This window comes from Ramularia collo-cygni (genome assembly GCF_900074925.1).
Source record: "Ramularia collo-cygni strain URUG2 genome assembly, contig: RCC_scaffold26, whole genome shotgun sequence".
NCBI classification, from domain to species: Eukaryota; Fungi; Ascomycota; class Dothideomycetes; order Mycosphaerellales; family Mycosphaerellaceae; genus Ramularia; species Ramularia collo-cygni.
Window position 1 is genome coordinate 155,389 of NW_019716280.1, and position 25,366 is coordinate 180,754.

At 54.0% G+C, this 25,366-nt stretch overlaps 10 protein-coding genes; 4 read left to right on the forward strand and 6 right to left on the reverse strand.

Annotated features, from left to right (window-relative positions):
• Positions 1-369: 369 nt before the first annotated feature.
• Positions 370-1,495, reverse strand: RCC_11036 (probable Cyclin-dependent kinase 1; the record flags this gene model as incomplete). XM_023776263.1 has 4 exons in its annotated part: positions 370-380; positions 436-1,009; positions 1,063-1,422; positions 1,481-1,495. 4 exons carry the CDS (start codon positions 1,493-1,495, stop codon positions 370-372), a joined length of 960 nt encoding a protein of 319 aa, XP_023632031.1.
• A 619-nt stretch (positions 1,496-2,114) lies between these two features.
• RCC_11037 (related to nucleotide excision repair complex XPC-HR23B, subunit XPC/DPB11) lies at positions 2,115-5,048 on the forward strand (the record flags this gene model as incomplete). The annotated part of the gene is made up of 1 exon (XM_023776264.1): positions 2,115-5,048. One exon carries the CDS (start codon positions 2,115-2,117, stop codon positions 5,046-5,048), a length of 2,934 nt encoding a protein of 977 aa, XP_023632032.1.
• Positions 5,049-5,541: 493 nt separating this feature from the next.
• On the forward strand, positions 5,542-6,794 carry RCC_11038 (uncharacterized protein; the record flags this gene model as incomplete). XM_023776265.1 has 2 exons in its annotated part: positions 5,542-5,748; positions 5,820-6,794. The coding sequence occupies 2 exons, from the start codon at positions 5,542-5,544 to the stop codon at positions 6,792-6,794; spliced, it is 1,182 nt and encodes a 393-aa protein (XP_023632033.1).
• A 630-nt stretch (positions 6,795-7,424) lies between these two features.
• On the reverse strand, positions 7,425-7,796 carry RCC_11039 (uncharacterized protein; the record flags this gene model as incomplete). The annotated part of the gene is made up of 1 exon (XM_023776266.1): positions 7,425-7,796. The coding sequence occupies one exon, from the start codon at positions 7,794-7,796 to the stop codon at positions 7,425-7,427; it is 372 nt and encodes a 123-aa protein (XP_023632034.1).
• A 688-nt stretch (positions 7,797-8,484) lies between these two features.
• On the forward strand, positions 8,485-10,710 carry RCC_11040 (uncharacterized protein; the record flags this gene model as incomplete). Its single annotated transcript, XM_023776267.1, has 1 exon — positions 8,485-10,710. One exon carries the CDS (start codon positions 8,485-8,487, stop codon positions 10,708-10,710), a length of 2,226 nt encoding a protein of 741 aa, XP_023632035.1.
• Positions 10,711-11,077: 367 nt separating this feature from the next.
• Positions 11,078-11,989, reverse strand: RCC_11041 (uncharacterized protein; the record flags this gene model as incomplete). XM_023776268.1 has 2 exons in its annotated part: positions 11,078-11,339; positions 11,403-11,989. 2 exons carry the CDS (start codon positions 11,987-11,989, stop codon positions 11,078-11,080), a joined length of 849 nt encoding a protein of 282 aa, XP_023632036.1.
• Positions 11,990-12,383: 394 nt separating this feature from the next.
• RCC_11042 (uncharacterized protein) lies at positions 12,384-14,148 on the reverse strand (the record flags this gene model as incomplete). XM_023776269.1 has 2 exons in its annotated part: positions 12,384-13,948; positions 14,067-14,148. 2 exons carry the CDS (start codon positions 14,146-14,148, stop codon positions 12,384-12,386), a joined length of 1,647 nt encoding a protein of 548 aa, XP_023632037.1.
• Positions 14,149-15,790: 1,642 nt separating this feature from the next.
• RCC_11043 (related to helicase-like transcription factor) lies at positions 15,791-18,893 on the reverse strand (the record flags this gene model as incomplete). XM_023776270.1 has 5 exons in its annotated part: positions 15,791-16,014; positions 16,088-16,522; positions 16,633-16,661; positions 16,710-16,905; positions 16,961-18,893. The coding sequence occupies 5 exons, from the start codon at positions 18,891-18,893 to the stop codon at positions 15,791-15,793; spliced, it is 2,817 nt and encodes a 938-aa protein (XP_023632038.1).
• A 421-nt stretch (positions 18,894-19,314) lies between these two features.
• On the reverse strand, positions 19,315-22,602 carry RCC_11044 (related to ubiquitin C-terminal hydrolase; the record flags this gene model as incomplete). Its single annotated transcript, XM_023776271.1, has 1 exon — positions 19,315-22,602. One exon carries the CDS (start codon positions 22,600-22,602, stop codon positions 19,315-19,317), a length of 3,288 nt encoding a protein of 1,095 aa, XP_023632039.1.
• Positions 22,603-23,140: 538 nt separating this feature from the next.
• RCC_11045 (related to vacuolar protein sorting-associated protein) lies at positions 23,141-25,309 on the forward strand (the record flags this gene model as incomplete). Its single annotated transcript, XM_023776272.1, has 1 exon — positions 23,141-25,309. One exon carries the CDS (start codon positions 23,141-23,143, stop codon positions 25,307-25,309), a length of 2,169 nt encoding a protein of 722 aa, XP_023632040.1.
• Between the last annotated feature and the right edge of the window lie 57 nt (positions 25,310-25,366).

The following is a 25,366-nucleotide window of genomic DNA, read 5'->3' on the forward strand; positions in this document are numbered from 1 at the left end:
AAGGAGAGGGTGCTGGCACGGCAAAGCGCTTTGCTTTGACACGACGGTTCGATGGAAGTGTCATGGGACGCATGCCCACACTCCTCCGAACSACCAAAAGTCTAGGCGATAAGCCTGGGAATGATTCACGCAGCGAAAGAGTATCAWCTCTGCATTTTGAAACTGGAAATCGATCATTGGTGTGCTCTCGTAAAACTGCATCGCGCCTGAGCACACCCCATAGTCCTGTCTGCACCAAACGCCGTCCTGCTCTGCCCGTCCCGAGCTGTTCATTTCCCATGCCATGATAATGAGCCATAGAGAAGACATTAGTGAAAGACGTCCTTACCTCCTCGTTCTCAGTCCTCTAATCCAGCCGCATAGTCTCGTTTACGTCGTGCCTGTTCGTCGCGCATCCTCAGCGAAAGCCATTCGTCCGTCCACCGAAATCCTTACTGCCGTCTTGGAAGTWTGCGTGGTGCACTGCCTGCTTCGCGCTCATGCGTCCAGCGGGATCGAACACGAGCAGAGCATCCAGCAAATTCAGACCCTCCTCGCCTAATATCTTGACAGCCTCCGCACTGACCAGCTCGTCATCCTGCTTACGCTCCCACTTGGGGAAACTCGCCTTGAAGTCGGGGAAGGATGTCACACCTGGCCAGTCCTGCTCGCTCGGTGTGCCCAGAACGCGGAAGATCTTGAAGATCTCGTCAATCTCCGAGTCGCCGGGGAAGAGCGGCTTACGGGTCGCCATCTCGGCGAAGATACACCCAATGGACCACATGTCGACACCTGTACTGTATTGTCGGCCACCAAGCAGAATCTCTGGGGATCGATACCAGAGTGTGACGACTTCGTGGGTGTAGGTGCGTAGTGGGACGCCGAATGCGCGCGCGAGACCAAAATCACCAATTTTGAGGTTGCCGTCTGCGTCGATGAGGAGATTCTGTGGCTTGAGGTCGCGATGGAGGACACGGTGTGAGTGGCAGTAGCGAATGCCCTGCAGCAGCTGGAGTGTGAACTTCTTGACCTGGTTGGTGTTAGCCTAGAATACCGTCCCTTTCAGCAGGTGTGTATGCGTACCACCGCCTCGCCCAGTCCCTGGTGACCCTTGGCTTCCAACACGCCCTCAGGAAGGGGCTTGCCACGTCCACCCTGAGCGACAGGAAGTGCTTCCATGTACTTCTTCAGATCGAGATCCATGAACTCAAAGACCAGGTACAATTTGTGTCCATCGGCGTGTACGATGTTGAGCAGGCGCAGTACGTTTGGGYCGTTCATCTCCTTGAGCAGACTGATCTCGCGAATCGCAGTTGACGGGACGCCTTCATCCTCGGCTTCGAGGCGAATCTTCTTCAGCGCGACGATACGATGATCGGGTGTACTGAGGTCGCGCGCCTTGTACACAACTCCGTATGTGCCTTCGCCGACCTTTTCCATTTTCTGCAAGCACCCATTAGCCTCACTCAGCCCTACCAAAGTTCCTTTGCGAAAGTTCTACCTGGTAGTTCTCCATGCTGGCGGCAGCGAATCGGATTGTGCGAGCGATTGGGATTCGAGTTATGACGGCGGCGGTGTGGTTAGTATCGACTACGTTGTTTCAGATCCATCCAGTGTCCAGGAGTTGTTTGTGATTGTCAACAAGAGGGTCGTGCTCTTGGACAACTTCACGCGTTGCGGGTGGGGTGCGGGCGGGACGGCAAGGACCCTCCACCGGCAACAGGCACTTTCCAAGGTCGCCCCGAGCGATCTCAATCAACGCGATCGCGAATTATTAATAATCTCTCGATTGCAAATGTTGCTCATACACATTGCAGGGACGACCAGTTGACAGCGAGACTATTGGACACGAGAAGCATGCTCTTTTCCCAGCGGTGAAGGTCCGAAGTKTTCGTCTCTCACTTGTTGGTCGCATGAACGTCAGCCGACTTTCAACATCGCAATCGCAATCTCAGGAATATAGACAAGGCCCGTTTGTTCGAGCGTGCGATCATTTAAACACATATGACGGCCATATCACATCGGATCTGGAATCTCAAGCAATCTCTCACGAGGCTTTCGAGGCTTTCAGCTAAATAGCGTCATCACGTGGCAGCGCGCCATCATCGCGTATCAACTCGTTCACAACCACAACCATGGCACCGAGCAGGGGAAAAGGCAAGGCTACTGGAAAAGGCAAGACCAGCGCAGGTCGAAGATCTGGACGATCCGAGGCTGTTGAGAGTGATCTCCCAGACGTGTTCCAATCCATGCTCCAGGAGGCCGATGTTGAACAGTCCGATGACCCAGTTCGACCTTTGAAGAAGAGGCGAGTCGCTGTTCCTGAAAACGAGAAAAGTCTACCTGTGAAGCCAATTGCCCAGTCTGCTTCAAAGTCGGAWCCCCGGCCAAACGTGAAGCCCGCTTCGCAGCTGCAGACGATCGAGGATTCATCCGAATCTGACACCAGCGACATCGAGTTCGAAGATGTCGATCTCGGTCGTGCTGACGAGACGTTATCGGAAGGACCAGAAGACAGCATCGAAGATCTCTCGATATCCATCCCAGCAGTGAGTAGCACAAAGCGAAGTGGCCAGCCTAGGCGAAAGCCCGCCACATACGCCGAAAAGGCTCATCGGCTCGTGGTCCACAAATTGCATATACTGTGCCTCCTAGGACATTGTATGTATGTGAATGGGTGGTGCAGCAATGTTGCCGTCCAGAGGCATCTCCGGACCCTCTTGAACGCCAAAACCGTGTCATACCTCAATCCCAAAGCCGGTCTTTCTCAGTTCCAGCAGAATCGATCGTTCCAGGACGGACTCAAGCAAGCAATCGATGCCTTCAGCGCCGAGTATCAGATAATTTCTCGCGGTCTTCAAAGACCGCATTGGGATGTTGAGGAAGAGCCATCTGTCGATCGAGAGTACGCAGCTGCCATGGACAGAGCAGACTTCATTGCATCAGCGAAAGATTTAGCCGGCTCCCAAGACGTTGGTAACCAACTTTTCTGCGCTCTACTTCGGTCTGTGAATGTTCAGACTCGCTTGGTCTGCTCACTGCAGACTCTGCCTTTTGGAAGTGTGCCAAAAGCWAGCACTCCCAAAAAGCCAGCGAAGCAGAAGATCATGGCTATGGCGCCAGGCTCACTGCCTGCCTCTCGACTCAGTGATGATGATTCACCACTTACTGGCTCGAAGATTTCCGCAATTCGCAGAAGACTTGGACAGCCCGTGTTTGCGGAAAGCGCACCTCAACCGCCGCCGAAGAAGCCGAAACCTGTGCCGAAGCTAGCTTATCCTGTGTACTGGGTTGAGGCTTTCAACATTGCTCACCAGAAGTGGGTAGCGGTGGACCCAATTGTTACACATACTGTTAATCAGCCCACGAAGATCGAGCCACCAACTTCATATCATCTTAACCAGCTCACTTACGCTATTGCCTTCGAAGCTGACGGTTCTGCGCGTGATGTTACCAAACGGTACGCCAAAGCCTTCAACGCGAAAACTCGCCGACAGCGGGTAGAATCTTCAAACGAAGGTGCAAGGTGGTTTAAGAAGGCTATGCGCATCTTTCTTCGACCTAGAGGCTCACTGGACCGAGATCAGGTCGAGGACGCAGAGCTTGCGCAGAAGGAAGCCAGAGAAGGCATGCCTGCAAATGTGCTTGACTTCAAAGACCATCCTTATTACGCGCTTGAACGGCACCTGAAGCGGCACGAAGTCATTCATCCAAAGCGAGAGGTGGGCAAAGTGAATGCTGGAACAGCCGCAAAGCCTAGGATGGAGGTCGTCTACCGGAAGCAGGACTTGTTGTCATGCAAAAGTTCGGACAAGTGGTATAGATGTGGAAGGGAGATCAAGGCAGGCGAGCAGCCCCTGAAGCATATTACCAGACGAGTGAGACGGCAGCGTTCAGTTGAGGATGACCACGAAGAACAAGATGGCGACGTGACATCCACGGGTCTCTATTCTCCCCAACAAACTCAGCTATATGTCCCGCCGCCGGTCGAGAGAGGTCGCGTCCCGAGAAATGCTTACGGCAATCTGGACATTTATGTTCCGTCTATGGTTCCTGCTGGAGGGACGCACATCCGCCACAAACTCACGAAAGATGCGGCGCGACTCCTGCGGGTCGATTATGCAGACGCCGTCACGGGATTTTCATTCAAGGGCAGACAGGGCACTGCCATTGTTGAAGGTGCCGTCGTAGCTACGCAATTCGCAGACGCTGTCCAGGCCGTCATCGATGGGTTCGAGGACCAAGCTGTCGAGGACGAAAGCAGAGTCCGCAGTCTGGAGGCCTTGCGCCTGTGGAAGAGATTTGCAGTTGGCCTCAGAATCGTAGAGAGGGTCAGTGGATACGGGGATGGGGCGAATGATGTGGATATGGGAGAGCGCCCTGAGTATGACGGTACTATCGCGGAACCTGGTGGCTTCTTCCCGGGCGCAATAGGAGAGGAAGAACATGCGATGCCCACCGCTGGCAGGTTTTCGGTCACGGAATTGAAGCGGAGGCCGAATCCGAAACGCAAGGTCCATGGTGAAGAGAGCGAGGAGGAAGCAACGCTAGTTGAGGATGATGAAGACTATCAGCCTCAGCAGCACTCAGATACGGATCTTGCTGGCGGCTTCATGTCTGTTGACGATAAAGAGCGTGTCATTAAACAGCAGGATGAACACATTGGCGGCGAAGGCGGATTCCTGATTGAGGATGACCATGGCGGAGATGGTTTCTTAATCGAAGAAGACGGAGCCCATGCATCGATTGGGTTGGGTAGCGACGGTCTCTTGCCCACGGACGACCAAAATACCCCGAACGTCCCAGCAACGCCGGTCTTTCAGCCTGATGCGGCAGCTCAAGTGGATACTCACATGACTGAGGTCACTTTGGAATCCATAGACTCAAATGTTAGTTGTGAGCTGCAGATGTATGCCCCTGAAACATCTACAACAATGGTGGAACAGCAGGCCAGCGCCGAGAAGGATGGGCAGCCTCCTCGCGAGGATGATGAGAGTGACAGAGGCTCCCTACTATCCCGCGACCCTGACGATGAAGATGCTGAGCCGGACTGGTTGGAAAGTGATTGAAGCAGCGCCGAGGCCCACCATTATTTCAAAAGATCGACGTTGTCATGTGAAAGCATTTTGAGGTTTCAGACAGCATTTGCCACGGCGACTTCACTTTGACCAGCTCAAGTCTCCGCGTCCTGGGAGACGCTTGAGTTTGACCTCTTATTACAACGATATTCTGGAGGGCTTCAATAGCAAAAAATATACAAATGAGGACAATAACTGGCCCGTCTTTCAGACTAGTTCCATTCTCCGGTCTCACACGCACTCTGGGCGGAGACGATCTCACCGCGACTAATAAGAGTGAGAGCAGTTGATCGGCTTTTTCCTGATAGTACTTCTTGCGCTGCATGACCATTTGAGTGGTCTATCTCTTGCCGTAGCAACACTCATCGATTGACACCAACTTCTGCTTCACATCCAACTCCAACACGAATCATCAACGACGCCACCGTCAACCAACAGCATCTACTCCAGCCAGCATCCAAGGATGTCGCCGCCGTCAATCGACATGCCGTCTGCCTCCGACGCAATGCCACATCTCTTCCGCGTCTGGAGCGACTCGTCGAACGGCATCAACAGCCGCACCACTTTTGCGCCCCAGGCAGCAAAGACGGTTTCTACGAGATACGTACCTCCAATCTTCTCACCGGAAATGGGGAAGCAGCTCAAGGTTGCTGTATCGGGGAAGCACACCACAGACCATGAGCCCAACCCAGTAAGTCCTCGCTATCGATGTTGAGCCACTCAATTGATGACCCACCGCTTACTTGTATCCTTTGACTGTAGTTCGTCTTCGTCACGACGTCGCTTCTGCTAGCCCTGCAGCTCGCTCATTACCGCGAAAGTCGCTCAGAACGCAACATCCACATCACCTGCTTCCACGCAGGTCAAGTTCGGACCCCATCCGGAGCTCGAGTACGATTCAGATGCGTGGGTGAGTTGCTACAAGCAGGAAAGGTCGCACAGCTCGATAGAAATAAGGAACCTCGATTGTTCCCGGCCGAGTATGCAACGCTGGGCTGCATTGTGACAGGCGATAGCGCTAGGACCGCGTCTCTGCAGGAGTTGAAGGACGGTGGATTGTACAAACTCTATCCGACTATCAAGATGGCCAACGATATCAGGGGAAGTGGCTCCAGGGTGAACATGGAGCTGGACTTGATCCGAGGCATGTACTTTCTTGAAACCTCTGCAATTCGTCCATGCGGTACATCGGGGATCAACCTGGCTGCAAGGCTTGCGGCTATGTTCAAGGCGAATGGTGGCGTCGGCGAGAAGGTCGCGGAACATCTTTTGGCATGGTTCCTTTCACTCCAGAAGAGAGATGATGGCGACAAAGCAGTTATCTTGCAGTGGCTCGAGAAGAACTCCTTCCCGAGGACAAACATTCTGGAGCACGACCMAAGCTTCAAGTTCGTCATCGATATGACCACTATGCCCGAAGTTTTGCAGTTCCACGAGATCTGGCCAATATGTCGCAACCGAACGATCAGCGATCGGGTACTACTAGCGCCTGCCGAGATTCCAGTGAAGCACAACCTGGAGGAGGAGACGGAGTGGCTGGCTTTCGAGGACATGTCACGCAAGAGACACAAGGAGATGCGAAGAGCAAGCGAGGATACTCTTAGAGGTGGCCGCCGTAGCAGAGGACGGAGAGATTACGACAAAGACGGAAGAGGCGACGACAGGGATGACAGAGTCGCAAAAAGTCGAGTGGGGCGTCGCGACAATCGCAGAGGACCGCGCCGTCCACGTCGATGAAATAAGTTTCGACGGAGAAAGAGCGAGTCAAGCAACAAAGTGAGACTTCTCGGACAGCGAGATGACCATCAGATCTCTCCAGCAAATACCACCGAGCATTGGTGGCCCATAACAAAAAGGCCAAAGCATCTGGAAAATGGTTCATGCCTTCGGCGGGATAACTAGACGATGAGTCGTTGTCAAGCGCGTGCGGCACGAGTAATCGGACAGAATAGCCGGGCGATTGATCGGCTCCGAGGCCAGAGCAGCACAGGACTTGGCTAAGTGGTAGTAGCACAATTATGTAGTTTGCATTTCATGTCTTTCACTGCCATCAAAACCCCTGAACACCATCGCCCACTTCGCGATGACCTCATGTCGGCGGAATTGAATACTTTACCTGAGGACGAACCTCGCTGGAGCAAAGCGATCCTCGACCGGGCYCGAACTCAGTAGAGGTAGTGTGCTGGTGATAGGTTTCGTGGTGTCGAATGCAGTTGTACCAATACATCGAAGCCTGAGGTGAAGCCCAAGCCGTTGCAGAGCCTCGTGATAGTTCCCTTGTACTCTCCCACTCCTTTCGATGACTCGTTTCAGGCCTCCCTTAAGTCATAGCATATTCGGCTGAAGAGTTGGAGGAAAGTTGGAGCGTCAAAGATGCACACCAGCATCACCATCATCACCCGCGCCTTCATCCGCCGCTCTCACCACCCCATTCATGTTCACCTCATTCTCCGCACCCTTATCCCAGAACTCGCCGGTCCATCTTAGACCTCGACCCTCGACCTCGGTCTTGCAAAGATTCACCCTCTCCCGTATCCGCCGTATGACAACCTCATTCTCTGTAACGGCTTCCCGGCAGACTTCATCGTCGGCGAATTCTTGCATCTGGGCGTTTGAGTCGCGTAAATGTTGCATTTGGTTGAGGAGCTCTGCAGCTTTGGTGTATAGTGCATCAACTGGCAGGTCGTGGATGGCTGCTGCAAAGGCGGCTGGGCTGATCGGTGCCGAAGAGGATGACATGGTGTCCCAAGGTAGTACGTTGTCGGTTTGTGAGGGTTCTGCTGCACTAGGTGTTCCTGTCGATGGATTACCTGAGGCTGGGATGAGTTCTAGCCAGGGAGGTAAAGGACGTGGCCCGGGCATTTTTAATGGTTTGTTGATGGAGGGAGATGGAAGTGAGAAGCGGAGGACGGATACTTGCTTTGAATGTGAACAGCAGCACACCTAGCTCGAATGGAAGTCTGTCGACGTGCGTGAAGAAGATGTTGTACGCACAACCAAATCGAACGTGTAGTCTGTTGCGTGGAGAGGACTACTTAAACGCATACCGGTTCAATTAGGTAGCACTTCATACCACCGAGAGAGGCCGCCACGGATCAATGAATCTCCGTAGTCAATAGGCACAACAGGCATTGAGATAAGCAGGCCACCACGCTTCAATCATCTCACGACTATGCCGATGAGATTCGGATAAATTGTTGCAATGATCATCGTCGCATGGTGGGACGAGATGGCGTCCTTTGACATGTGCTCCTGCTCTCACGCCGCTAGTTCCAGCGATTCCGGAGGAGCAGCCAAACTTGGCGAGGAGTAAGGTAACAGCGACACCTCTGTCCACCTCCACATTGCAATACTCGCGCCGGGAAGGATCGCTGCATGGCTGGCGCAGCGTGGACGAGAGCATCACTGCCCGACAAGTGACGCGATCATGGTCGGCTCCGAGCAGCAACAACAGCAGCACCAGGAAGCTTACCCGTCGCCCTCGGCTGCCCCCAATAATTTGCCCTTCTACGCCCACCTGCAGCAGCACGGTCTCGAGCCACAAGGTCAGAACGAACCAAGGCACTCGCGGTCTCCCGAAATAGACGACGACGAGGACGACACACACAACGAAGATACCGACGTGGGCACGCAGCTCCACAATGCCCTCGGAAGCTTTGGCAACTTTGGTGCAGCGCCGGGCCAGCAGACCTTCCACTCTGCATATGCATCTTCCTCTGGTATCCCGCACGGCTCAGTCGCATATGCGCAAGCCAATGGCTCGGAGAATGCGGGTCCGCCCATGCCCGATAAGAGCAAGCCTAGGACGAAAGTCAGCCGCGCCTGTGACGAGTGTCGGCGTAAGAAGATACGCTGCGATGCGGTAGACGAGGTTCCTACCATGCCCTGCAACAATTGTGCACGTACTGCGGCGAAATGTACCTTTAGTAGACAGCCGCTGAAGAGAGGCCCGAGCAAAGGCTACATCAAAGAGCTGGCCGAGCGTCTCAATTCTCTGGAACAGCAAGTCCACCCTCCACATTTGGAACAGCAGCATCGCTATGAGATTCAGCAGGTGCAGCAGGCAATGGCGGAAGGTCTGCAAGCGTACGGACACGACCCGCGCATTCTTCATGACCCGCGAGCTGGCGACAAGCGGACGCACGACATGGTGGAAGGTCAGCTCACCGGACAGCAGCCCATATTCCAACACATCAGCAGCAACAGTAACCAGCCACTTCCACCACCCTCACAACAGCAGTATCAGACTCAGATCCAACCTATGCAGCGTTCGCAGCATGTGCATCCTACTGTTCAGCCATTTTGGCGTCAGGGCGGCAATGAGCAGCGTCAGGATCCTGCAATTGGTCTCGCCTTTGAACCCGAGCCTAGCGCTGCGAGCACGACCATTACAAACTTCGACTGGGATGAAAGTGTGATTGACGAGTACTACCGMATAATTCATCAGACTTTCCCTCTTCTTGCCAGTAATAAGAATCGCCTGCGACAGCGACTTGCGGAATGCCCGGCCTCGTTGCGGGAAGCACATCTTGCAGCCCTCGATTGCTTGATGCGAACATTCCCGACTTCGACCCTTGCGCCGAATGCTGGATATCCACAAGCATTGAAGCGTACTGCTGAGCTGCTGGCCAAATACCCGTTCGACAACCCGAGTACACACACCAACGCTACGAACCTGGTGTATCTACAAACATTGCTGTTGATGGCCTTGGAGAGCGACAATCACGGACCAGCTACGATAAGAGGCCAAGCTGGCCCTAGCCGGGCAGAATGGCTGGGTCGTGCAGCAGGTGTGGCCGGACAGCTGGAGATTAATACAATTCGGACTACCAGCAACTCCGTGATGGAAGGAGATCGAGACTCTGAGGAGAGACTGGCGCGGAGAGTGTGGTGGGTATTGTTCATTCTCGATCGATGGCACGCAAGCTCCACAGCGGATCTGCTGAAACTGCCCGAGAATAGTGTCGTTCTTCTCCCTGAGGATCAGATTTTACTTGGCGAGTCGACCTATCACTTGGCGAGACTGTCGTTCATCATAGGACATCTGGCGGCTATTCTCACGACAACCAAGACGCCCAGCACAGATGTCATGGCCCCGAGCAACCCTGCGTCCTCTCTGCTTGGCTTGACATTGGCTGGCGAGATCGATCGTTTCAGGGAGAGCGTAGAGTCGGTTTGGGGTTCCCTTAATTTGGTACACCTCTCATACCACCACTGCCATCTTCTGATCAAGCGCCTCAATCCCACCACGGAGCCTTCGGAGCTCGTTGGGCATGCCGTCAAGGTTGCCACTGTGTTGAATTCTAGAAGAACACCAGTGACGCCGCTGAACCATCACTTCGGTGCATTGGCGGCCATGACGCTTTGTGAACTTTGCGATGTGCCGAAGACACGGCCGGAAGCCATGAAAGGGTTGCAGCAAATGGCGGAAAGTCTTGACGAGGGGAGAGGCTTGGCAGGAAAGTCCGGAAGTGAAGGATGGGATGGAGCTGTTAGAGAGTTGGTGGGGAAGAAGCGAGCAAAAGTCATGGCGGAGATCGCCGATGGAGCAGGCGCAAGTGGTGATGAGAATGGGAACTTTGATCCGACGATGTTGACGAGGTATGGCTACCTGACGAGTCTCGGGCAAGGGTTGTTCTTGAGGAATACGTGAGCTGGGCCCGACGTGAATGTGAGAGCATGTCTTCGCGGCACGCCTTGGAAGTCAGCACGAGAAGCGTTTAAGGCCGGTGAGCTCGCATTACATGACGAGGTCACTTCGCTTAGAGCTGGCGCTGCCTGCACCTCGACTGCGCGGGAATCATAAAGATCAGCTGCGGGTTTTGTAGCGCCTTCGACCACATTGCTGATAGTACGCTGGCGAGAGGAAGAACTAGATGTCAGGGATGTCAGAACCTGGGGAAGCGAAAAGATAAATCGATGATACGAAGTCCATGTGTAAACGCCGGGAGATCTCGTTCAATCGTGCATCTATTTTATTTCCATGCCAGCCACATCTTTCATTTCGACCTATCCGTACCTTAAGCATCCCTATAAGCCGTCCCCAAAGCCGTGAGCTTTCCATCGTCTCCAATCATCGCAGCCCACTTCCCCACCGTTCCCGGATCCCTCATAGGACCAAACCAAGCATACCTCTCCACCCAATCGAGCGTATCAAGATACYTACAACTCTCCTTTGCAAAGTTCTCAACATGATCCTTGGGCAGGGGAGCATCTTTATTCCAGTTCGTAGCTGCAAACTCCGTGATCCACACAGGTTTATTGGCGTCTAGTTGATGATGTCTGTACCCCGTCAGCATTCACGCATACACGAAGAGCACGAGAGCAAAGGGCAGGAGAACATACGTGCTCCAAATATAGTCATAGAACCCTCCCAAATCAACCCCATACCAATGCAAACACAAGAAATCCACATCCCCTCCTTTCTCTCTGATCCTCTTCAAAAACTCCTGCAACCAACCCACCGCGTGGCCCGCGTTGGAAATCCCGGGACTTCCACATCTAACCCCAGCTTTCCGAAGCGGTTCCACGGCTCGCAACCATTCATTCGCCGCAACCTCGACGGAAATGTTGGATTGATCGGGAAGTTCGGGTTCATTGAAACCTAGGACATGTTTGGCACCGCACTCCTGAGCTTTGGAGAGGAGGTCGTCGATTTTGTCGGTGTTCCATGACATGGGGACCCATTCTAGAGAGGCCGAGTCTGGGGAGGGGTTGGGCGACCAGTTGTAGATCCAGGAAATTTTGGAAGGGGGTTTGGTGAAGGGGAAGATTGGGTCGTTGTTGTTGTTGCCTTCGAGAGGCCAGCAGAGACCGCGCTTGTTTGATGATGGTGATGAAGATGAAGACATGGGTTGTTGATTTTGTCGGACATCACCCGGAGGATGTCTGATGGCGTCCACTTTGTTTTTAAGGCTGGCGAATGCTTTCATGGTGAACTTGAGTGATGGTCTTTGATTCCGTCTCGGGAGCGAAGTGATGTTATTGCGAGCTCCAAGATCATGAGCTCTTGCCAAGTCATTACGCACGCCAACGTGGAGCTTGCTGCAAAACAGCGGCAGAACAGGTATTCCACCATGCATCGGGCCTCGCAGCAGCTGCACAATTTACACTTTCACATACGCTTAAGGGGAAAGCGATAAGGATTTGAGTTTCATATGTCATTCATTTCCTTCATCTATGTACAGTATCACCTACCCAAACAATYACGAGGCAACGCACGCCTGCCATCAAAATGCTGCATCGCTGAAGAGGTAATCGCTCGCTGGCACTCATCTCTGTTGCACATCCCCATACCCATGCTCATGCTGGAAGGACGCCATGACTCTAGTTGTAGGACCAGCYGAATTCGTCAGCCGGGAAGTTCTGGCTGAGACTGTACGGGCTTGGAAAGTCGTCATTGGGGACGCTCATTGAACCATCATTCCAACCTTGAGGAGCAAAGCCGGACGTTGTCATATCCATATTTGCAGAGGTAGGTATCATATTGGGAACCCCTCCGATACCCTTTCCAGATTGCATGGCGGTCGGGCTATTTCCTATGCCGAATGGAGCATTGCTGATGTCTATGTCTGGAAACAATTGTCGGATGAGATCGTCGTTCGGAGCACTGGCAGGACCGACGGACTGAGATTGAGGCCGGCCCGGATTTGATGTGGCCATTGTGGTGCGCTGCGCCATATTCGTCATCGTCGGCATTGTGGGAGATTGCCAGACATCATAGACGCCCAAAGGTTGGTCGTTGCGTGACTTTCCACTGTCGGAACCCCGAACGCTTCCAATCGGCGTCTGGAAGTCGTTGGGTGCTGTGGGCAGGCTAAAGTCGGCGTTTCCAAAGAACCCCGGTGGCAAGCTATGGCGATTACTGGCATATGTCTCTGCTGAGGTGCTATCCATGTCGAGGCCCTCTTGGATACTGGGCATGGGGAAATTGTACAAGTCATCCATGGTAGGTATCTCGTCAACCTCAGACTGTGTGCCGGACGAAGCAGCAGTCAACGCGGGTTGGGCAGCACCGCTGGCGTCGAATGTAGTAGGCCACGCGCTGAATGGGTTGTTGTTGGGCAGATGACTTGACTCTGATGAAGGGTAGACAGACCAGGGATCATAATGGCTATCGGCGAGTCCGGACATTGGGTCGAAAGGAGGAAACACCATAGAGTCGCTCGCTGTCGTTTCGATGCTGCTATTGCTTTGCACTGGGGCAAGATTGTTAAAGTCCATTGAGGACAGTCTTGGATTTGTCAACCCGTGAGATCCACTGGGGGATGGCTGCGTGGATGGGGTTCGGCTCTCATTGGGGAGTGATGGGACTCCACTGTTGAAGTTGAAATTGCAAGGGTTGTACGCCGAGTTGTCTTTCAGTGCAAGGCTGTCCACGGAGCGTCGGGCTGCGGTCGCCGTGCCGTGCTCGGATCTGGGTACCGGCATCTTGTATGGCATGCCGCATTCCTGAGCAGCATGGTTCTTCCGATGTACAGGTTTATGGTGCCCATTCGCGAAGACGGTAATTGATCCGTCAGATCTAGTGGTGTCAAGTCGCGGCTTGGGGACGGCGGGACCGTGGGGCGTGCAGTCGTCACTTGAATCCTGTTCTTTCTTTAAGAAGGAACAGGTGCACTTCCCACCATGATGGCAACAGCAGCCTTGTTCTTCGGCAACGGCAGCGAGGTGGACAGGGTCCTTCTCGTCATGAGACTCTTCGCGATAGCCTGCTTTAGCTCGCTCTTCGGCTTCTCGCAGATGAATGCATTTTTCCTTGGGATGATGTGGCTTTTCTACCTCACCACAGTCGCACTTTACATGGGCTGAGCGTTTCTTACGTTCAAGACGACAATGTTGGCACTGGGTGACAGGTCTGCCTTTCTTGGGGACCAGCGTCAACTCACGGTCTGGGCAACGGTCAGCGGAAAGTCTATGTGCACGAGCCAATTTGCGGCGCAGCGGGCGGGGTGGTGAGGTGAGGTGAGACGACGTGAGGTGATGTGTGAGATTGGTGTTGCAACTTACCGGTGTGCGTGCAGCCACTCACGCGGTGGCCCTTCAGACATGACTGGCATGCCCATTTGGTGCCGTCTTCCTTGATAACCATGCCGGACGAGCGATGGGCGTTGTGCGCGATTTACGCCCGCAGTGCGTGAATTTGTCGAGTTGCGCAGCTTTGCGCCCGGGCGGCGACAGGGGATTGTTGATGGTGAGATTTTTAGTTGGTAGATCAAGGATATAATGCTAGACAAAGGGACCACTGCGTGGTCGGAGGGAAAATAATGCTCGCTGGGTATCTTTTTCAGTCGTCCATCCGGAAGGCCTTGTTGGTGCTGTGCCCTTTGGACGTGGCCTCGATGTTGATGATGTCGGCCTCGCAGGGCGAGCGTGGAAAGCGTAAAGGCCTGACACACACTACCAGATGGCAGAGTGGCCGTAAGGTGGCCGAGGCGAGTGAGATATGGACAACCAAAACTGAACACGTCCACCTCTCGTTGCTGAAGACGGATGAGTGAGAATGAGAAAGCGCAGCGCTCGCGCGGATTTGGAGGGGAGCGGTCGGTCGGCGCGGCCGTACCCGCAGGCAGGAAATCCGTCAAGTTAGCCCAGGATCCACCCCACCAACCTCGAAGCGCTGAGAGGCACACAAAAGCGATGGACCAGAACTTAATAATGCAACTGGGATGCACGCCTTGCCCACGCGCCTACGAGCCTACCGTGCTGGAGAGGAGCTGATTCGATCCTTTGACCGCGGCGGCGTCTGTACTGCCGCCGTCGTCCATTTCTTTGATCACTGTTTGCGGTACCAGTGAAGGAGCGGACGGACCATTCAGCACCCCCAATTTTCTTTGCAGCATCGGCTCAACGAGTGCGAGTGCGAGCGCGGGAGAGAAGATGCCCGTGGGATGCACTGCACTCCGCCACACACCAAGCCTGGCTAAGCTTTGCCAATACTTCAGCTATGCCTAAACAGGCTCCAACTCGGACTAGCTTCCAGGGACCCGCATGCAATCCACGATGCGTACCGGYACTTTGAGAACCCTGGATGAACACGACGTAAAATATTGCTTGGGCGCGACGGGTGGTCGCTGAAGAGCTCCACCAGAAAATGTGCATGTATGTGTTGGGTGGTTGACACAAGAGCTTCGTACTGTACGAAGCCGCTGTCTCCAAATTGGTCTTTCACCAGCACTAGGGGCCGAAGCGGTTGGGTTGCTAGGAGTGTGGAGGTAGGCCACCGAGCAGACCCAGGCCTCATCGAGATTCCAGCGGTTCCTTCGCGCTGCGATTTTTGAACAACGATTGCGTAGTCTTCGGCGTGAACCCAAAACATGTGCCGAAATTGCCTTGAAGGTTCGAGGACGATGCGAATTTCGCGACCAACGTTGCCGATCCGGCGCCGCGGCTACCAGCAAGCCAACGACAGCGAACGATCGTGCCAGAGACATGATGATGTGACGATCTTTCTTGTTTCAGCAATCAAATACGTTCAATAAGGTGGCGGGAGATCAACAAGGCTCTGTTAATCATTCTTTCCCGGACCATCGTGTAATAAAGACGGCCCCCACGACTGTCGCAGCGAAGACGGCACACCCGAGCGGATTGCAAACAGCTACATACATACCTACAGGCTACAAGTACTTCGTAGAGGCACACGGCAAACTACTGTCAGCCCTCAGCAGTGGCAGGCGGCGAGCACGTCAAGTCATTGACGACGTCCACGTGTCTCGAGACCAGGCCATGACTGATCACGCAAGCAATCGCTGGATGTCCGCGATCCTTCCAGCCTTGGGCGCAGATCTCTTGTTGGCCTTCTCCGAGAAAGCCATCATCATGAGTTTGCGCTTGTCAGCCTGGATGTCGAGCGTTCTCTCCTCAATCGAACCGTTCATGACTAGTCTGAACACTTTTGTTTCCTTCTTCTGACCGAGACGGTGAACTCGGTCCACGGCCTGGTCCTCAATGGCCGGTGCTGGGCTGGATGTTAGCTATAGTTCTACCCCTCCGTGGCACACAGTGCACGCGTCGCGAGGGAAGGCACTCACCCCACCAAGTATCGCAAAGGATCACGTTATTCGCGGCGGTAAGGTTCAGTCCCACAGAACAAGCACCTAGAGAGGCAAGCATGATCGTGGTCTCCGGGTCGCTGTTCAAAGCGGCAATCGCTTCGTCGCGCTTTGTTGCGGTCATCGTGCCATCCAAGCGACAGAACTTGAAGCCACTGCTCTCAAGTCTCGTYCCGACGATGTCCAGAAAGCTGGTCCACTGCGAGAAAACGATGGTCTTGCTGTCTCCCTTACTGGCACCCAGGATCTTCATCAGACCCTCAAGCTTGCTACTGGACTGATTCAAGTCCACTTCGTCGTCAGCACCCTCGTCACCGCCTTCGTTCGCAGCTTCAACAAGACACGTTTGAACATCCTTCAGCGGAGCTCGGCACATGGGGCATTTCTGTTGACCTTCAATGACACGCTCGATGCCTGTAGAAGAGTTAGCGATGTGTTCGACAAGTCCGATGTGGCCAAGACCTGGGTAGCTCGGGAGAAATATTCGAACTACCCTCATGCCTTCTGCCCTGTGATTTACTTACATGCTCTACCGAAAGCATGACCACAAGCACTGTTAATCAATTAGTCAAGCATACAATGAAGGATGAAGTGTACTTACGTTATCACAGGCTGGTGCAGTACTTCGAGACAGACCGCGCACTCCTCACTGCTTTCGATCTGAACTTGCAGGATGGTCTGCAACGCTTTGACATTGGAGTCCGTCAAGGCGACTGTCTTCTGATCGCCGAGTTGCGCCAATAGCTTACTGACGCGGTCCTTGCAAAGTCCCCAATGGTTGCAGCACTGTCTCATACCTGAAGAAGGATTGTCATTAGTAAGTTGCGCAGCCACCAAATCGTAAGATCTTACGCAAGAGAATCTCCAGGACGTGATTGTAGGTTCCAAGGGTCTTGTTGCCACCATCCGACAGATGCTTGTAGTCCTTGAGAAGTCCTTGAGCCTCAACATTCAATGCCTCGTATCGCTTCTGCTCGTTCTCCGTGAAATCGATGCGATGCACGAATTCTTCCAGTTTCGGCAGTCGAAGGTCTACAAACGCCATATCCTTCCGCCTCCGCAGAGTGAAGGCTCGCATGGTTGCTTGTAAGAGCAGACGGGCGCTTTCGCTGCCGTTGGTCAAAGGTCGCACAAGAACAGAGTTGAAGACTTCCAATTGATTCAGTCCGCCCGTGATGCCGACGAACTTCAGAAGCGAGTACAAATCCCGCAAGGAATTCACAATTGGGGTGCCTGTCAGCACCCATCGCGAGCGAGACCTGAGTGCGTAGACTGCTGCAGCGCCCTTCGTCTGAGGGTTGCGGACGCAATGGCCCTCGTCTAAGATCAAACGTCTCCAGTTCATACTGTAGAGGCCTGTCGCGCGCAGTTTACGCTCAGGCTGCTTTGCGTTCTTCCCTCCGGGCATGTAAATGCTAGCAAGAGTCTGGTAGCTGGTTAATACAATGTCGTATTTTTTGAAGTCGTCAGCCCCCATGTTGCTCGCTTTGTTGGCTCCGTGGTAGGTAAAGACCTTCAGCATGCTGTTCTCGTTGACATGGGCCTCCACTTGCGTCGTCCAATTTGACATGACGCTGACCGGTGCTACAATCAGCGTTGTGCCACGTCCGAATTTCTCGGCGTCAGCGACAATCAGTGATATCATCTCAAGTGTTTTACCCAGGCCCATATCGTCGGCAAGTATACCACCAGAGGCAAGCACAGGCTCCCTAGTGGAGTAGTTGGAGGCGAGGTTTGTATAACCATCTCGCGACTTTGTCCACAACTGGACAGAATCACTCGGACCACCTAGGCCTGGAAGTTGGGGGCTTTCTTGGGATAGAAGCCAGCTCAGAGCCTGAAGCTGGTACGGGAGCATGTCTGTTTTTATTGAATTTGGTTTGCTGGCCATGGGCATACTGGCAAGATCGTCTTCATTCATCCCCATCTGCTCCAAGTCTACTCTGAAGTCGCGAGGCGAGATGCGCTGAGACGCCTCTAGGATATCAGCCATGACAGCTTCGCCGTTCCCGTCCGGGGTGTGCTGATTGGCATATTGGCCTTGAGAAGCTGGAATCGATCCTCCCTTACCGCCGGCGGCAGCCCGGCGAGCTTCTGCGAGACGCTTCTTTTCTTCAGCAGCACGCTTCTTCGCAGCGTCCTGACGTTCCTTCTCACGTTTCTTCGCTTCCTTTTCAGCGGCAGTGAGCGCAGTAATTGGAAGTTTGTCATTTCTCATCCGCTCCCTGAGTTGCTGGCCTTCGTGGGTGTCTGGGTTTGGTCCAAAGAGGTTCAACGTGACAGGGCAATCAAATGCACCCTTTTCACCAGCTAGCTGGCCTTCGATACGGAGCCATCGATTGTCAATGTACCTGGCCAGCTTCTCAGCAACCTTGCGCGGGATGTGTCCGATCTGGATACCAGCAACGTTGTCTATCCGGATGGCATTGGAGTCGTAAGGGTTTCCCGGCTCACGGCGAATTAGGATGTGTTCTCCGGCATTGGCCACTCCGCGGTAATACTGAATGCCAACAATCTTGCTGGCCAGCTCTCCATACAAACGCAACTCCTCACTCCCATGTGCACCATCTTGAGTAGAACCAACGATCTCGTTCATATCATCGACATCATCAGCAGCAAGCCAGTCTGAGCGTTCGGCAGCAGGATGCGTAGAGCCACCGCCTATGCTGCGATAGCCACCGAAAGGAATGTTACTGCTGCGATATGCTCTCTGGGGGGGTGCGGCTTCTTCCTGGTCGCTATCGCCAGTCAGATCGACTTCGACGCGCTTACGCTTCTGTGACATTGTTGAGTGTTGATGTTTTCAATCAGCGACCATGTGCTGCGTGTTGAAAGAAGGGAACCGTGGGAGCGGAGAGACATGTCGTGACAGTCGCTTGATGTCTTGCAGGGATGCGCGTCGAGGTGCAGGTTCGCGCTTGCACACGAATGCACGGGATTTGAATTAGGCGGGGCACAAGTGAAAGTGCGAAAGAATACACCCATAGATATTATTATCCGCTTTTATCATTAGGTATATCATTGAATAGCAGACGGACGGGCCACGGCGAATCTAACATCTTTCACATAGGGGTATTCGCAATGCTACGCTATGCCACCAAAACAGACAACGTTGCCCTCTCACAAGAGAGTTCGCCCGTCCACGTACCACGTACCGTCATCACTTCAATCATAAATCCATCAATCAATACACGCATCCCATAATCTCACAACCTCCCATCTCCAACCTTCCCAACCTCTCTCCTCTGATAAAACAACAAATAAGCCTGATCATTATCCAAAGCCTGCGACGAACTCAGCCTCTCAGGATGAAAGTCCGAACTCTGAGTATCATTGAAGAATCTCCAGACGCCTCTGGCTCGATCCTTCACTGCAGAAGTGTAATGGCCACTTCTTGTCGTGCTGCCTTGATGCCGCACGACCGCATACGCGTCATAGATGAACGGTCCTCTCATGCCTGGGTCAAGCCCATCAAGAGCAGTATTTCCATATGTCGCCCGGATGGATTTCTCTTCTTCCACAGAAGGAGCCGGCAGCACGAATTCTCCCATGTCCAGTCCTTCCAAGGGAAACCGTACCGCAGTATGGAGCTTCCGTCCGTCGCTAGTATTGAACCGTTTGAACGCAATGACAAGGCAATGTGGTGCGCGAGTTATGGTAAATTTCTTGTTGGCAAGACGAGGCACTTTGCATTTCGGGCAGCGCCACATGCTGTTTTCGTCGAGCGACTCATCTTTAAAGTGGTGTCTGAGGCAGGACTGGAGCTGAGCTTCCTTGGCGTCGGGAATCTCAAGCTGGWGCGTTGACCAAGGATCGTATGTGGTATTCGTCACATTGCAATGCCGGCAACGCATCCGAGAACTTTGCTGTCCGTAGAAGAGAGAGGTGATGAAGGAGTTCTCTCGATGAGTGTAACGGTCCCATTCCGTTTTGGCGACGAATTGTCGAGGCCGGCGTTCACGTTCAGCTTCTTCCTTCTCGGTGAGATGGCGGAGCGGCGACCCTTTCCAGTGCTCATTGAGGTCCTCGTGTAAGCAGTCTACAACAAATGAAAAGAACTCCTGGGTGTCTTGCTGCTGCGACGGATCACGGAACATGTTGTTCAGGCGGCCGCAGAAATTGAAGAAGGTACTTGGCTTGATGAAATCAACGTTGTCTTTCCACAATTCTCTGATCACATTGCTGTACACCTCTGGAAGTACGCCACGGGAGMCTTTCCAGTTATCTTGCACGAGTTTCTTGAAGCCATCATTGAGGAACAGAACGGTAAGCGGAGTGGTCGCTGAGAGCGCCTGGAGAKTCGCATTCATGTAGCATGTGCTACCAAAGTTCTTTAGCCCAGTCTTGGGTATCCGCAAATTCTCGGTAAGATATCGTGGAGAGATATATGGCACCAAATTACTGGATGTTCGAGGTGGTGGCGTGTTTTGAGAGACTGCACGATCGCTGACGCCTGCGTAACCCATACGGGGAGCTGCGGGGGCAGGACGGGCAGGTACTTGTGGGGGCACTGATGGAGTGGGTCGCGAGGGATATTGTGGGATGTTGGACGATGATTCCTGAGTAGGACGGTTGCCTGATCCATTGCTCGAAGCATAAGGCTCGTTCCCAATCGTTGCGGCCTCGGCGAACCGCGCGTTGAAATCCTCGATACTAGGGAAATGGTCTTCCACATCATCCTGCTCCTCGTCCTTACCGGCTCCGGCAGTAAATGCCGTAGGTGGAGCCTCTCTTACGCTTTCGCTTTTGGCACGATCACGCCATGACTTTGCTTCCTCGGGATCCAAAGGGTTGTAATCTCTGAGCCGTCGCTTGGTGACTCTCATCGCGCCATCCCGTTGAGGAGGGTGTCTTGTCAGAGGTCTTCCCTGTTTCGACCGAGCCTTGGTATCTGATGCTATCAGTGCCTGGTTTCCCAAAAGATCGACCCAGGCAGCCATTCCGCCGATGAGCATGATTGGAGGTCGCTGGAGCGGTTTGTCTTGGTTGTAGTCATAGAGCGCTTCATGCAAGCATTTCAGTTTCATCTCGCTCTCTGTGCTTGGCCTGCTCAAGTACGCATCGGACTGTGTATCGGCATCGAAATAGACAACAACATCATATTTATCCCGGTTGTAGAACATGTCTTGTTCTTCTTCAGGAGAGAGAACCAAGCCCTCGCTAACCTCCTCGGCACTCATTCCTGGTCGCATGGCCAATGGCTCGATACATATCACGCTTCGGTGGTAGATGTGGCCTTGATCGAAATCGTCTCTGGGTCGGAAGTCGATGAGCAGGATGCTATAGCGGTCCAGGTAGTCATATAGCCTTTCCGCGCCGATTCGAGTCTCAAGAGGCATATGCACGGACTTCCTTCGCCCAAGGGGAGTGGCAAGAGGAGTGGTCATTGCCGTATTGTTTGAGACTGGGGCCGAGAAATAGTCAGATCCCCCATTGGGTGCAGTGGATGATGCAGACGACCGAGGTCCCAGGGACGACTTGCGACTGTTCGAGCCCGCCAGACTTCGTGCGCTATGTCTCGGCGCGGCGATATTCCCCGTTGTCTGCATGTTACGCGCTGGGCTGTATGTCGGACTTGGCGGCTTCGGCATGGATATGGCCCAGTCTATATCGAGCGGCAGCTTTGATGGACGAGACAGACCAGTGCCGTTCTCTGGCATGCCACGAGGGCCGAGTGGCCTCGAGAAATTTGCACTCCCGCCGCCATCATCTCCATTAGGCCCCGAGAGGGGCATGCCTTGCACGGAAGACGTCGAAGCCCCTGAGCCAGGCCGCGCGGAGTCTGTCTGTCCAAAACCACGAAGCTTCGCGAAACGATCCGAAAGGGCTTCCGCGGATGGTGATGAAGAAGCGCCATTCATAGGAGTACTCACAGAGGATATGGCTCGTGCGTGCATGCTGTCGGGCTTGGGTGATATCGAAGGCTTCACCTTACGTGTTGATGGCATTAACACACTCTCAGAGCCGGTTCGCGTATGAGAAGGAGAGGAAGCGTGCTGTTGGCTCGCTCGCGGTTGGACACCCGAGCGACTGTTGTTGTTCACAATGATCTGCTTGATATTGGCGAATTGATCGCTCATACCAGCAACCTTTTGTTGTAGTAGTCGTGTCCTAAGGCCACCATACTGATCATGGAAGAAGTGGATGTAGTCCTTGTGATTGGGTATGATCTCCACTACAATTTCACACGCGCGAAGATAGTTCATAAACGCATGATCCGGGCGACGGAACTMGATGTGACCTCTGGCTTGCTGCAGAGACCTTTCGGCATGCTGGATCAGGTTGCTGATCGACTGCTGAGGGCTAACGTCGGACAGCGCATCGGCCTTGATGTCGTCGATGTGCGCGAATGCACGCTCGCCGCCGTTTCCGCCGCCGCCGCCGCCGCCTCCATTGATGCCGACACTGCCACCGGAGTCGCCGTGGGACGCGGGGCCTCGCGGAGATCCGGTAGGCGCGGAAGGGAATGCAGGAAGCGGCCCGGCTGCGCTCATGGTGGCATTCTCGAAGGGATAAAAGTGGCGGTGTTGGCGGATTGTGGGGGTCGTGAAGGTGGAGTTGCTCTTGTCACGTATGGTTGAGTCGTGACAATCTGGTATGGGCGTGACGTGAGGGTGAGAGCCGTGTGTCTTGTATCGTGTATGTGGTACGCGCGCGACGAGTACCAGGCAGGCAGGCAGCTGGATATGTCCAAGTCACGATTCTACAGGATGTGGAATWGATGATATTGATGGGGACCTAAGCTTGCTTGTGACGTGACGTATCCTCGTGTCGGGTCTTCATGTGAGCTGCCGGCTGACTAGAACATCCTCCAGCGGAGTGGATCTTTCTGTTGCATGCACTGCTGCCAGCAATCACCTCCCATCACTTCCGTCACACAGAAGACGACGACTCAGCCGAGCTGCGGGCAGCCATCACGATTAATCACGTTGGATTGCCACAGACCGCCCGACTTTATTCACCTCTCCTCCACGACCGACACCCGTCGGGCAACAGGCAACAGCTCCCTCTCCACACAAGACAGCATTGAACATGGCTTCATGGTTTGGCGGCGCGGCCAATGCCGAACTGGACGCACAAATTGAACGAGCGACTGCTTCTTCTCTCGAGGATATCGCCCTCAACCTGGAAATCAGCGATGTAATCCGCAGCAAGACGGTGCAGCCGCGGGAGGCTATGCGCAGCCTCAAACGACGCATCGGGCACAAGAACCCCAACGTACAGCTCGCTGCTCTGAGCCTGACGGACACGTGCGCGAAGAATGGAGGATCACACTTCATGGCGGAAATGGCCAGCCGCGAGTTTGTCGACAACCTGACCAGCATCCTCAAGGCACAGGGCGCTGCGGAAACCAACCCGGAGGTCAAGGGGAAGATCTTGGAGCTGTTGCAGACTTGGGCATCGGCAGCACAAGGCCGCGAGAGTCTGGGCTACCTCTCCGAGACGTATCGCACATTACAGCACGAGGGTTTCCGCTTCCCACCCCGCGTTGATGTGGCCAGCAGCATGTTTGATAGCTCCGCCCCACCCGAGTGGGCTGATAGCGATGTGTGCATGCGCTGCCGCGAAAAGTTCACCTTCACCAACCGAAAGCACCACTGTCGGAATTGCGGGAATGTCTTTTGTGGGACATGTTCGAGCAAATCACTGCCTCTCCCCCATTTGGGCATCATGCAGCCCGTGCGTGTAGACGATGGATGCTATGCCCGATTGAACGAGAAGAGCAGAGGTGCGCTGGCACAGATACCGCACAGCCCATCGGAGGGCAGGAAGACACTTTGGCAGGGCTCGAGCACTGCAGCTGCGACATCCGAGAGGATGCAGCCTAGAGGAGCTAGGGTGCCGAACGATAGCTTCGATGCGGACTTGAAGCGTGCGTTGGAAATGAGTCTGGAAGATGCCAAGGGACACTCCGGTGCGGGATACGTGCCACAGTCGCAGATTTCAACGCCAAAGCCACCTCTGGTTTCAAAGCCCCAGACGAATGGATCGAGCAAACCACACGAAGAGGAGGAGGAGGACGCGGATCTGAAAGCAGCCATCGCGGCGAGCCTTCAGGATATGGAGACACAGAAGAACCGACACGCGAGAGAGCTAAAGGAGCAGTCATCGTTGTCATATTCTGCGCCGCCGGCACAGTACCGTCCAAACAACCAGTTTGAGCTTACTCCAGTCGAGGCGGAAAACATCAATCTATTCTCCACGCTTGTGGACAGACTGCAACATCAGCCGCCCGGGACCATTCTACGAGAACCTCAGATACAGGAACTGTACGAAGGCATTGGTACATTGAGGCCCAAGCTAGCGAGAACATATGGTGAGACGATGAGCAAACACGACACTTTGCTGGACCTGCATTCGAAGCTTGCGACTGTTGTGCGATATTAYGATCAGATGTTGGAGGATCGAATGGCCAATGCTTACACATCCAGTCGATACGGTGCGCAACAACAGCGATCGAGCATGTACTCTCATGTTCCCAATGCGGACAATTCCGGAGGAATGGAAAGCTACTACAGCGGAAACGCACCACAGATGGATAGCTACGCGCCACAATCAGGTTACCCTGGCTATCCATCCGCATCGCAAGCACCCTATCCATCCCAAGAACAGGCTCGAATGTCCTCATATGGCGCACCGCCGCCAGAGGCTGCATACTACCAGTCTCAGCAGCAACCTCAGCAGATGAGCTACCCTCAAGCGCAAGCTCCATACGGACAACCGGAACAACAACATCAACAACCTCCGCTCCAACGACGCCAGTCTTCACAGCACTATCCTCATCATCCAGCAAGGAGTACTTCAAGCCAGTACGCACCCAGCCACACCTCACAGACATCCCRAACTGGTGTCGTGGCTTCACCACCACCTGTAGCAGATCCTGCCACCAACTACTATGCCAACACTACTCAAGCGGGAGTGCTGCCTCCCGCAAGCCCGGAATTGTATCATCAGCTACCGCCCCAGCAACMGCCTTATCCGCAGCAGCAACCTACAGCAGCACCTCCACCGCAACATTACTCTCAGCAGCAACCGCAGCAGTACTACAACCAGCAACCGCCTCCGCAGGCTGGAGGTGCATGGCCTCAAGTTTCTGGCGTGACGCATGCCGGTTATGGGCAGGAAAGCTTCCCCAATGCGCCAAGCCATGCTCTGCCCGTTCAGCAACCTGCGAAGGAAGAAAGCCTCATTGAGTTGTAGCAAGGAATTAAGACAGACAACGCTGATGTAGATGTAGAACAGCACCTCAAGCGAGAA